The sequence below is a fragment of the Patiria miniata genome, unplaced genomic scaffold (genome assembly GCF_015706575.1).
Source record: "Patiria miniata isolate m_02_andy unplaced genomic scaffold, ASM1570657v1 HiC_scaffold_3, whole genome shotgun sequence".
NCBI lineage: Eukaryota > Metazoa > Echinodermata > Asteroidea > Valvatida > Asterinidae > Patiria > Patiria miniata.
This window is the reverse complement of record NW_024037069.1, coordinates 35,990,299-36,003,650: the sequence shown is the minus strand read 5'-3', so window position 1 is coordinate 36,003,650 and position 13,352 is coordinate 35,990,299. Positions and strand designations below refer to the sequence as shown.

General features: G+C 37.8%; 1 protein-coding gene across 1 annotated transcript; it reads right to left on the bottom strand.

The window, feature by feature from the left end:
• Positions 1–375: 375 nt before the first annotated feature.
• On the bottom strand, positions 376–13,034 carry LOC119736771. The gene is made up of 5 exons (XM_038210782.1): positions 12,793–13,034; positions 6,130–6,286; positions 3,773–4,042; positions 2,387–2,419; positions 376–1,232 (listed from the first exon to the last, which is right to left on the bottom strand). Exons 2-5 carry the CDS (start codon positions 6,230–6,232, stop codon positions 376–378), a joined length of 1,263 nt encoding a protein of 420 aa, XP_038066710.1. The 5' UTR covers positions 6,233–6,286; positions 12,793–13,034.
• Positions 13,035–13,352: the final 318 nt, after the last annotated feature.

The following is a 13,352-nucleotide window of genomic DNA, read 5'->3' as shown; positions in this document are numbered from 1 at the left end:
TCAACACTCGTCACACCGCTCGAGACAGTTTCTCTCTGCAAGATACCCATTTGACAACCGTCCTTCAAGACAGATTCGTCCCTACTGAACTCTTCTGGGGAGAAATGAAGTCTTTCTCCATCTAGAAGCCCTTCTATGCAACTTGTCCCGATCCCTTCAAGATTTTGTTCATTACTTGCTGCTTATCAGCATCACTGAGTGAGCTAAAGCGGCGTTCAACAAGAACTTCTGCAAATTCAGTGTACACAGTTGTTAACTTGTCTGGCAATGGTAATGATGGGTCAGGTCTGTTCGGCCAAAGCACACATAGCATACATGCAATGATTGGACTCAGTGACAATTCCTGGAGAGAGTGGTGTGATTTCAACCACGAAATTAAGTCTTCTCCGGATGCGATATTGTCTGGAAAGTGTGCTTTGATAAACCTATCTCTGTTATCGACTGTAAAGCCCTTCGTTTCAACCCTAGCATAGCCTCGAAGCCCTGAATGACATCGTCGACCATGTCTGGCCGTGTTGTCACCAACACACAGCTTTTGAGCAATACCTTGTTTGTCAACAAATCATTGATTGTATATACACCCTCGGTAGATTGTAAAATGTGGCTCGGTATTTCATCCAACCCATCCATCAAGAATGCGACCTTATCTTCGTTGTCACTGATAACCTTTTTCACATCTGACTTGGTCAGTTTGTCAGTGCGCTGCAACAACTGATCAAAAATTTCATCTATGACACAACTTGTCTTGAATTGACTCAACTTCAACAAGAACAGGAGCTCGAATTTGGCAACGTTTGACCCTTTACGTAATTTGGCAACTTTTGACACTTTACGTAATTTGGCGACTTTTGACCCTTTACGTAATTTGGCAACTTTTGACTCTTTACGTTTCTTCCAAGTATTCGCTATCGTCACACACAGAGTCGATTTGCCGAATCCAGCCCCACCTGAAAGAAGAACCATTTTCTCCCCTACCTTCTTTTCATCATACATATCCTCCCATGTGTCCAGTTGCTCTGTTTTTGGTCTATTCAAAATCTTAGTTTTCCCATACATTTTCACGTCTTCACGTGTTGTTTGCTGACCACTCTGAAGGAGATTTAAATGAATATAGAACTCATCAACACCCAACGCCGGTAACACGGAAGAAGACACGAGCTCTGGGATTTTACTTGCATGGGCTTCGTAGAAACTGAAAAGCAGCTGCTGGCAAATCTTTAGATGATCAGGACCTATTGGACAAGTGAGAGGTGTCCATATTAAAAATGCATAAGGCCACAATATATTCCATGATTATGACTCATGAAATATAACTGCATTTGACATAAATATATTTAAAATGACTTTTAATCAGGGGGCGTTGGGGTGGCCCCCCAATTGTTTTGTCGGAAAAATGGTCCTGTCGATAATATTGTTAGTGATTTCTCTTGTTTTTTTTAACAGCAAGCCAAGTACTCAGAGGCTGTCAAGCCACCGTACTTTCAATTTTGTCGTGGAACAGTTCTGGCTACCTACCAGCACCGAGTGGTTTGCTGCAAATTTAGTCTTCAACCCCCCCCCCCCCCTCAAAAAGTGATCTGGCGACGCAGGTGCTGTGAATTTATCTTTTCTCCAAACCGTTCTTGCTAGAAGCTTCGTGCACTCTAAAAAAAACAAATCTGGTTAGATACGACCTGACAAACTATTTGTCAAGATGAAATATTTTCTTGCCAAACAGACACATTTCGTGTGCAAATGACACTTTCAAAATGGCCTAGAAAAGTGAACCCATGAAATGTCATTTTGACCCTGAAAATTGTTAGGTCAAATCTGATTCAGAATCAGAGTCGAAACCGACCCAGGACCTTTACGGGGGTACGGGTGTGTATCCAGCAAAGTCAGCACCTCGCGTGAATTTGATTGCATTTCTTTGCACTCTGAACTTTCAAGAGACATTAAAGGGCCCATGTAATAAAACTCTTCAAACTCATTGCTTGAAATTAACATCTGTGTCCGATTTAACTTGCTTTTTTAATATTCTTCATATTGTCATTTCAAGAGCGTTTTGGTTCCAGTGTCCTTTAAGTAATATCAAGGAAGAGCGCCCTTAGCTTAGTCGCCAGGAAAGTATGAACAATGTTGTTTTTATCAAAAAGGGATGTGTTATAGATTTATACATCTCAGCGGACTGGACATTTGCTACAAATATTTCATATCATTGACACACTAAGCATCAATGTTAAGTAACACTGGCTGAGCTTTACCTCCAGCGGTAACGCTGCAAAACCTCCTAGTATATTATGAATTTTGGAATATTATTATTAGAAAGCCACCACATTGCAGAAACCGTTTTCCAGCATTGTGATGCATTGATAACTTAAGGGGCGCCAAATTCACCAATACATACCTGATTTAGCGGTCTCCTGGGCATGTGACATACCTAATGCAGTATGAGAAACATAACAAAAAGATTTGTTTGATCTTTCGATTTGTTAGAAGGGACATTAGAAAACATTCGATATCAAAACAAACACAGAAATCACAACCCGTCGATCGAAAGATATGTTGAGTATACAATTCCTGAGCAAATCCCCGTCATCTGATTGGTGGGTCGTTGGTCACGAGTCATTGAATAATTCGTCCCAACGGACAGCGTGATCGTGTCGAAAAAAAATAGAAGTTCAATTCCACCGTAAATCGTCCAATGCACGGTCACACTCTTGGTTGCGTTATAACACAGCTCTGATGCTGAACATTGATCGTGTGTAGCAGTTTACAAATTAACAGTCTGAAGACGAGGATTCATTTAGGCGTTGTATAAAACAAACAATGAATGTTTCATTATCGTGCAATTGAAATTATAAGTTCATTCGGTGACAGATGAATGTTAAGATAAGTTGTACTCTTATTTTCTTCGGCATTCGATCCCGTTTCTACAAAATGAGAGTCTCACAAACAATATGCTTATTCTTGTCGTGTAAATGCATAACCATCCCAGGTTAAAGCTGTGTTCCCCACGCTTGTTTCGAGTATATTCACGGGCAAACAGATTCCGTTTCAATAAATTGTTATTTTACTAGCAATATAAAAGATATTCACTTTTGAACTAGACATCGACCGACAAAATCAGTCCATTTTTAGTTATTGAATTATTACTTTACAATTTAGAATGATTGGTTGCAAGACAATAATACTGGTCTCGTGGGGGTAAAGCTGATTGCCGCCCCACAATCAGAAACGATAGTGAACGGACCGGGAGCCAGTCTGCTCCCAAAGCGGATCTGTTTGTACCCAAAGCAAAAAAAGTTTGTTTAGAGGATTACAATTGTCCACAAAAGGGGAGAAGCGAGTTTTTGTTGGAATAAAACATAGTGGTTGGAAAGGTTGAAAAATTTGTTGAGCACAGGAAACTCAACTTTAAGGTTGTTGCTGCTTTCAGGGAGTTCTTTAGCAGTGACGAAATAATAAATTAACACCTGATTCAGTGGTCTCCTATCCTAGATTGTGGACATCTACCAAGTGAAATAAAAAAAATATGTGAAAAATACGCCATCGATTCCGAAGTTGCTTTAAATCCTTCGTTGCTTTTTTTTAAAGAGAAAACAAGTTTGCATTAAATAATTTGTTGCGGTTCCATGACATTAGAACATACAATCATAGACATGCAACCCAGAGCAAATACCTTACTTTTTTTTTTTTAGCAATATTACTGAACACATAAATTCAATATCTGAAAGTAACGTCAATCATTAAATTTCTCTTCACATTACACATACAATAAACATGAATTTACCGCGACGAAGAAATTCTGCAATATCTGCTCTTCCGATCTTCTTCAATGCTGTGCACAGCGTGGTCTTCTGCTGTTCAACACTGGTGGACTGGCGCTGTTTCCATGTTACAAGCATTTCCAGACCTTGCCTTTTGAGATCTTTTTCATGATTTTTCTCGATAGTCTCAACCTGTGGCATGGTGAAGCCCAGCTCCTCAACTGCTAGTGTTACCCATTTACCAGCAAGCATCGTAGCGACCTTGGACAGAGTTTTGTCATCTAAACATGGATCTGCAAAAAAAAAATATCGATAATCTGCGCCCCATTAGGCAAAATAAAACCAGGATTGTTTGCTTCCAACTTGCCAACCTCACAGTTCAGCTGCCAATAATTTGACGCAAAAAAAGTAAACTGTATTTTTGATTTTTTTTTTTTTACAGTAAGTGCTAAATAAACCGAATGATTGTGTAGAACGATATCAAACTGCTGTTAATAAGCAGCCCTCAGGTCGACGATGAGTATCAATCGGTGATATACGCTTATTCGGCCAAGAATTATGCAAACTGACATTAAGACTGCATCTTGACCTCCAGATTCTGACCATTCAGCAAGCGCCTTCTATCGGGTATTCCGTAACCTGTTGTTGTATAGCTAAAACATGACAGCCAAACTGACCAATCAACAGCTCAGTCCGCATTTCTGCTCAAAATGACGTCCCAGTTTCTAATTGACTCCGATTGGCTGGCGAACGGGGTAACATACAATTGCATGCTCGGATTATGAGACGTTCGTAGTGTGGCTATGCTAACTACATGTTCCACGAGAATCACGCAATTTCTCATATCAGTTGTGTGACCTCAGCACAAAACTGAAGCAAATCGCAGGTCGACCATAAGAGCGCCTTATAAAAACCTCTAAAATCAACAAATTTAGCACTATACAGACCAACACGGGCGATAAAAGACCTCAACATTAAACCATTTATACCTGCATCTTTTTGTGTACCAATATTATAGTCCCTATTGCGATCAATTTGCAGGAAGTTAGTGTAAACAAACAAATAGTTATGTTGTTCTTTGGCCTTCTAATCAGGCAGTTCAAAAACTAATCAGATAAGACCTCAAAATGGTTTGATACCTGAGTCAGTGTGTTGAGATACCTGAGTCAGTAGAGAAGCTGCCCTTGATAAAAAGAAAATCATTTTAGTTTTAGTTGAGATGTCTCTTCCAGTCTTGGTAATGTGTTATGTCAGACAACAAGTCCCTCCTTAAACGTTGCTACATGGTCAAGCCACATGTAGTTTTATGCAGCAGACAAGCAGCACTCAGACAAGACACACACATAAGCCCTTAGCATCTTTGCTACATTGCATGTACTTTTCATTTCCACAAGTGTCTGCTCCGTTTTTGTTTTTGTACTTTTAAAGTGATTTGCAATTGTGCAGTGTGGATTTTCGCCTGTTTTTCCCTTTCCCGCCTTTTAATACCTTGGTTTTCTTTTATTCTCTTACAATTTTATCCAATGGCATTTTTGTTTCTTCGGCAAAGATTTTGTTCTTCTTGGCAAATTCTTTATGAGTCTTTGTATTCGCTGTTTGATCCAGATTGAGATTTTCTTTTAATTATTTGAGAAAACTGGGTTATGCTTAAAGTCATTAAGACCTCCCCATTACTCCCTAGATATGCTACCGTTAAATTATCCGAAGTCCGGTCCTATGAGATCTGACAAGTTTCCAGGTCAGATAACCCAAAAAATGAGTCAAAGGAGTTTAATTTTGACCGGGAAAAGTGTCACTTTGAGCCGGGAAAGTGTCACGCTCCATAGGGCCCGATTCCGGGTCATAATTTGACCCAGCACTTTTTGCGAGTGTATGCCTACATGACTTTCCAAAATGTAAATAGTTTATCCATATGCTCTTCACTTGCCCGTTCCCCCTCCAACTTTTGAATGTACGGAGGCCGGGTGTCCGGTGAAAAAAAAGCCCTGTCAACCTTTCACCACGGGTGAAATTGGGCACCCCTCCACTGTAACATCCTCCCCCCCCCCCCCTTCGCTCCCTTGAAAACCCTGACTACGCCGCCGACGGTCGCGCACAACTAAAAAGAAGGGCACTCGTGACAGAACGCTGATAATAAAAAAAGGACTTCTTAAAAAAGGCACTTTACAAACAGTGGGGGAGCGCTTGTTTAAATAGGGGATTAAAATGGAAAGGGCAGTCTTTAAAAAATATTGGGGGGTAAATCCCCCCCCCCCTTTACCCCGCCCCAGCTGGTGACGCCCCTTTACATTTCTACGAACAAAAACACAATTCAAGTAGTTTATCCCCTAGTACATCACATTTTAAAATAGGCAGTAAAATGAAATGAAGCCATACATACCTCCAGATTCTTGATGGATTGGTTTTGCTCTTTTTGGCCTGCTAGGACCGGCTTCATCCTGAGTGTCCTCCTCCCTGACAGCAGCCTGTGATTGTCCATCCATACTGAGTTATTTCGTAGTCCAGAAAGACGAGAAAGACGATGTTGAAAACACCAGCTGCGAAATAATGAATTGGTAAGATGATGTAAGCATTCTTTGTGTGTCCTCAATGCAAACAGTTTTCCACCGCTTGCACTGTTCATCTCGAACAGTGACCACGAGTGTAGTCAGCCTAAATCAGGTAAATTTCAAGCACTCTTCATCTAACAAAACTTGTGAAGGCATAGGTGAGATCTTTACTACTCCAACGATTAAATCTGAAGTCTCATTTCAAATACTGAAATAGAGTGTGTCAAAATGAGAGGAACTTGTGTTTCTTAAAAAAAAAAAAAAAACTTGTTTATGCATTGACTAGACTGGTCTTGGGGCAGTTATTTTCTTGCCTAGAATGTTCTCACTCTATCCAAAAAGTTTGCAATTTTGAGATTTACCCTTTTAGGTAGCCAAAGGGTAAACAAAAAGGCTGGATTTGCGCTACATTTCCTGAAAAAAAGTTGTGTTCCTGAATTTAAACTATATGGAAACTATATATTGGGTAAATGTCAGGACCTTTTTTAAATGAAGTTCTGCATGTAGCACTTTCAACATCTAGGACATAAACGCCCCAATAATAAGCTTTCTTTTAGTACAAGAATCATTCAAATCAGTCATGTACTTTTCAAGTTACGGAATTTTAAACACAAACACCATTTTAAAGCTTTGTCCACGGATTACAAAAAAGTTAAGTGTTCTATCAGGCTCAGCAAAACAAAATCAATTCTTGTAGGGATGTCTGTGAATTGTTTCCATTTTGCTGAAAAAAAATCCTTTTTTTCTGATCCGTGGACAGATCCCTAAAATGGTACTTTTATACGTAGCGCAGCAAGCAAACCCCGGAAATTGCTGGCTTGAATTCAAGCCTACAGATGATATGACTCTTGTTTTTGGTTATATAAACATTGGCAATGTTTATATAGTATCTGCCCAATGTTGATAAAAAATTATACCAACTGCATAAACTATTGAGAAAACTCTTCCCTTAAAAAATGATCCGTTATTCCGAAAATATGTACCAACAGTTGAGGTAAAATCACACCAATTTTAAGCAAATAATATGGCCCAAAATGTTTGACCAAACGTTTTTATAGTGTATGTAGAGTAGGTTATGATACATGAATGGGTTGGTAACAAGTACGGTTTTTAGGGAAAGATCAGAAAAATTATAGGAGAGGGGCTTCTATAAGTCGAAACATGGGCATATGGTTGGTTTGTGCTCGAAGGACCAATAAATACCACCTTAGGGTGTGTTGGTATTCCCCGACCCTTCATAAAACAATGTTTATCCTTGTGTATCGATTTTATATAAATAAGATGAGTGAAAGAGAAAGAAAATAATAATGGAAACTATGGAACCTCCTGAGACTTGGAAGTGTTACTTCAAAATGGTAATGCGCCACGTAAAGAAGTCTACTGGTATTAAGTTATTACCTCCGCCAAGGAGGTTATGTTTCCATCGACGTTGGTTTGTTCGTTGGTAAGTTGGTCTGTATGTTAACAAGATAACTCAAAAGGGATGGCTACTTGGTACAAGCACAAATCCACTATATTTTGGAAATGATCTAGATCGTGGTCTGGATGCAGGATTATTTTAAAGGATTCTTCACAATTTATATTATGTGAGTATTTCTGTTGGGTGTTTACTGAAAATTAGGCGGGGAATCGTTCAGCCTTGGCGGAGGTTCACGCTCTCTGAGTGCTTTGTAGTTTAAGTTTCTTCTATTTCAAACCAAACTGGAACTGTTCGTATCTTTGTTTGTTAGACTTTACACGCCCCCCCCCCCAATAAAAATGACGTTTTTGAAAAAAAGGAAGTGTTTGCTAGGTAAAATGCCAGTATGCCCTAGGTTCTGACTTCGGCTTTACTGTGTGAAATGATCGCGCCATACTAGAAAGGTCACCAGGAATTTGACAGACTTTTTTTTCTCGATTAGATTTATATTGTTCTAAACAAAGTGATATAATCCGAATATATTATAAGGCTTTAAAAAATCCAATTGGTTAACAAAGAACTCAAAAATTATATTATAGTTATTTAAATAAAATGTTGTGCAGTAGGAAATCACGTTTACCGGTTATATTATACTCAAGGAGTAGATGGGGAAAAATATAGATCTATAAATAGTTCGCAAATTCTACTGCGTATATGGCATATGCGTAATGACGTTGGCTGTTGTCATGCTTACCAAACTACTTCAGGGGCATATCTAAAGTATAGCAAGTAAACCATTAACAGCCAACAAGGGGCGTCTTAAAAATATTGTTGTTGAACAATTTAACACTTGGGCAATTCCACGGTCACGTTACATTTGGAATGGGTTTACTGGTAACTCAGGTTTTTTCATCGGTAATTCACGTTACACAAAATGGACATGGAAAAACAATTCTAATTAAAGGGAATATACAACATTTGCAAACAACGAAAAATACAACTATCAAGTTTTTGCGAAATACCTTAACAGGATGTTGGTAAATGACAGTCTAAAGCATCCTGTAAAATTATGGCACCTGGTATACTGTCATTTTCAAGAAAAGTGGTATTTTTGTATCAATTTCCAACGCTGATCGGCCGATCAGCGTTGGAAACAACTGGCTTTTTATCAAATACTGGCCCCAATTGACCATTGCACTTGTTTGCAATCGATTACAAACCTATAAACGGGTACGAGCCAGCTAGACTGGTTCCCTGACCTTACAATTCCCCCAATGTATGTAAACTGCTGTTTCTTCTTATATGGAGTCAGGGAACCAGACTACAGGAAAATGATCGTTTTTCTTGGTTTTTATAGCATTTTCGAACCCAAAACCTCCAAAAAGTTAGTGTAACTATATTTGCTTTATATTTCCGACCCCCCAATTCCACCCATTTCTGAAAATTACAGCAAAAGCAAATGATGTATATTCCCTTTAAGTACCTTGCATTTCAAAGTGTTCTCATACTGTGAACTGTTGCAAAAACACTTTTCAGTAAGTCATATTCTACCAATCTACCAAAGCAATCATAAAATCTGTACAGGCGTATATTTCTGTAACTCACGTTACGATAACTCACGTTACAGTTCTCCCATCTTTAGAACAAGATAAAACATAACAAAATAAAATCCCACAAGAAAATGTGTTTGGCATAAAATATGAAAACTTCAGTGGCGTATCTATAATGTTAGGATTGGGGTGGAGCGGCCAATGACGTATCCTTCCCAATTATTAATTTTTTTTTTTATTTTTTAGCGTTTGTTAATTCCATTTGAAAGAAATTAAATTAGTCAGGACGCATTCCCTGACCTTTTTTTTTGCGTTTATTAATTCCATCTGAAAGAAATTACATAAGTCAGGACGCCTTCTCTGACCTTTTTTTAGGGGGGATTTCGTCACGGCTTTGAGTAGTATTCTTCACAAGTATTAGTTGAAAATAGTCCTTCATCGCATACAATTAAAGTGTGTTCCCACCTACGTGCATCCATAGCCCATACTGTCATTGGATGCATAGCTGATGAAGTTGGGGATGATTAACCACAAGAAGGTTAGCATGAAGCAGGTTTCTAAATGAAAGACGGAATTTAAGCCCATGTAACAACCTAAATAATCTCGTTGACAATTTTACATATCAACACTTTTTCCCCCATCATACCCTTGCAATGACAGCTTTTACCAGTAGGTCTATATCGTAATGGTAATTATTCTTTTTGGTTGTTACAGTTACTCTCTTTTTCCAAACAAAACTAACTTTTATGTGTTCTGAGTAAAACTGAGACACAAATCCAGTACCGATGTTCATCGAAGCATACAATGTTCAGTTCGTTGGGTGAATAGCCAGTATGGGCCCTATTAAGTAGTGACTAGTGTACCGGGCTTCGGCTTTACTGTGTGAAATGATCGCGTGATGTGTCAGCTCAATAGAAAGTTAATCATTAACAGCTAACAAGGGGTGTCTGAATACAATAATTTTGTTGAACAAATAAACACTTGGGGGCGTTGCTTCTATCCACTTTGTACTGTTATTCAATGCAGTAAAAGTATTAAGAGGGGAATTTTCTTATAGAAGTTCCCTTAAAATAAAGTGATTAAACTACAAAAAATACAAACAAAACTAAAAATGTGTTTGGTACGTTCACAAACACATTTCTAGTTTGTGTCACGTGACAAACACAGCTGTTTAAGCTATTTGAAATGAATCTGTGACTAACACTCATCATGACGTCATCATGACGTCATTTTAAATAACGTCTGCAACACAGTCAAAGTTACAACCAAATCGGCTAAATCGTTCTGTAGATATAGAAATGACTTGTGAGGATGTCATCATGACATTACCTCAATTTTCATCTATAACATATCCCCCAAATCTGACATATGTATTATACATATAAGCCTAAAATACACCTGCATACACATCATCATGACATCACTTCTCAGTACACACCTACTGGAATTTGTATCCTTTTGGAGTCATTTCTTTGTTCTCGTGTACTAAAATGTTAGAGTTTGCAAGTTTTGTCTCAAAATGCTCCTATTTTAACCAGAATTAATTGGAAATTAACTGGAGAATTAACCTTGCAAATCCCTAGTTTTTGAGTAAAATCCATATATCTATTTCGTGATAACCTTGTGGAGACGTATTCACCTATAGAAATTGAGCTGTGGAGACGTATACAATCTTTTGTTCCCTATTATTCACATGTGTTCCCTTTTATTCACAGGGTACCGTGTACCAAATCATTTTTTTAAGGGGAGGATCACGCAACGGTAAGGTGTAGATATGGCACGCTGTTATACGGGCACTGCACTCTATACTGCCACGGGTCTACTGGAGGGTCTACTAATGTAAAGCTAGAAAAATATTAATTCTATTTGAAAATCTTTTTGGGGGGTGCCACACCCACAAAACACGAGTATACTTTAAAGGTACGCATGAGTACGTTTCAGACAAAGGTAAAGGGTTCTTAATTGCAGTTTTATTAGGGCGTTAAATCTCGTTTCATTTGTAGGATTGATTATTGACACCCTTATTATTAACTGGGATACGCACTTTGATTATGTGAACACAAATTTCGAGAAAAGTTGGGATTTTACATAACTTATGGCATATTATCACACTGATTATCTTGTGTACAACCTGTAGTGAACCCCACATTAATTATGGTCTTGAAGAATTGGATGGCATATTCCATACTTACTTAAACAGAGAGTGTCATTATTAAACAAAAACAATGGCAGTCCGAGCTATTACTTTCTCGAAATACAATTAACATTCTGCCCCACTACTCAGTAAACTCCAAATTCGTGCCATAGTTAAACTGGATAGAATTGTATTAAGTGCATATAATGACTTGAACCACATTCCTCGTGCCTTTTCTTTGTGTAAAGGGTTTACACAACACTGCATTTGTCAATTTTCTTTTTTTTACGCTAGAACTATATTGTGGAATGGAGTACCAACCTCTATCAGAAACAAACCTTCGGGGGCTTTTGTAAATCAGCTTTGATGGAATATTTATTTCGTGATCACCTTGTTTATAATAGTTTTTGCTTATTCTGGATTATACTAGGCTGATAAATCTGCCTACATAAAGATCACTGCCAGGGATGCTTTCGTGTAAGCTAAAGTATTCTTTTCGCGGAAGGGGCTTTCGAAATAATGTCCCAGGACAGTTTCCATACGGGAAGCCAGTCATGATAAAAATTATTGCTCGATCGATTCATGTAAATTAATGCGTCCCTGGCACTGTGTCGAGGGATATTCTAATAATTAGCAAGCATGCTGGCCCTTTGACCCATTAATTATTGTACTTGCAATCATGAATAGAGGTTATTCTCCCAAAATAGTACCGGACAAACAGTTACATATACAATTCCATACCTTATTTTATATAACTGATCAATAGTGTAAACTTGTTGATCTGTAAACTGATTCATTCGGGTATAGAAAATGATAATAAATTATATGAATTTTTTGTTGATTGTTGATAAACAGAATTGGGATATGGCATACCTTGATAATATTGACAATCAATTTTATATATATATTTTTTTTAATCTTTTCATGTAATTAAAGCAGTTCATGCATTAATTGCTACCTAACATTTTATTAATTAAATAACAAGTTAATGTACATACATGTACTTATTTGATAAACTGAATCATATATAATTATAAGTTCATAAACGAATATAAATATTGAGATTGCGATACCTTAAACATTTTGATATCCTTTTCTGTGGAATTGTGACGAACCATTTTATTTTATTCCTCAGTGCAATCTTGATAATTAATAAACTAACCTTTTAATATCATATTTTAATTATTAACGCTTTTAAAGTTTTTTGAAGGTTCTTTTTAGGAATCAAAATGGGAATAGTATCGTATTGTATTTTCGTGGTAATTAATTTTGTTCGCCGCCATGATGGTTTTTAATAAAGCTGTCTAACTATATGTTTCCTTGTATCTCTCAATTGGGTATTAATAAACCCAACCTAACTTCCCTGCTACAAAAAGGCTGCATATGCAACATATTCACTGTAGTTACTTACCTATATTTGAGTGTACCAGCAAATCGCCCGCCCCGTTTATATGAAAACAAGGTGAGGAAACCTTGCCTTCGTTAGGGAACAGGTAAATATTCCTCTGGAAAGTACGAATGTATTCATACTTGGTCCGGTCAAGATCGATGGCATCCATAGAGCTGTATAATTATTCAGCTCTATGATGGCATCCTACTGAATAGCCAGCCATCAGTGAACTGCGTCACAGACTGAGGGAGTGGCGTGATCAAGCTATGATCACATGACCAGCGGGCTGGGCAAAACCATTAATTGACAGAGGTCTATTTGATGTGAAGTACAGACTTTGCGTTTTAATTTCAGTAATTCTACAGAGCAACGATAATTTGAAGTCACTTATAGCATGTTAATCATACATCTAGCTCATTAATGATGCACTTTTACTAAGAACAAAATATCAGACGATGACTGAATTATGCATGTTTTCAAAAATATTACCTAAAATTTGGCACTGTCTGGAATTTTTCGAGCTATGTAATGCTTTTTATAGAAATGATTACAAATGTTTAGTATAGGATGTGTGTATAGGC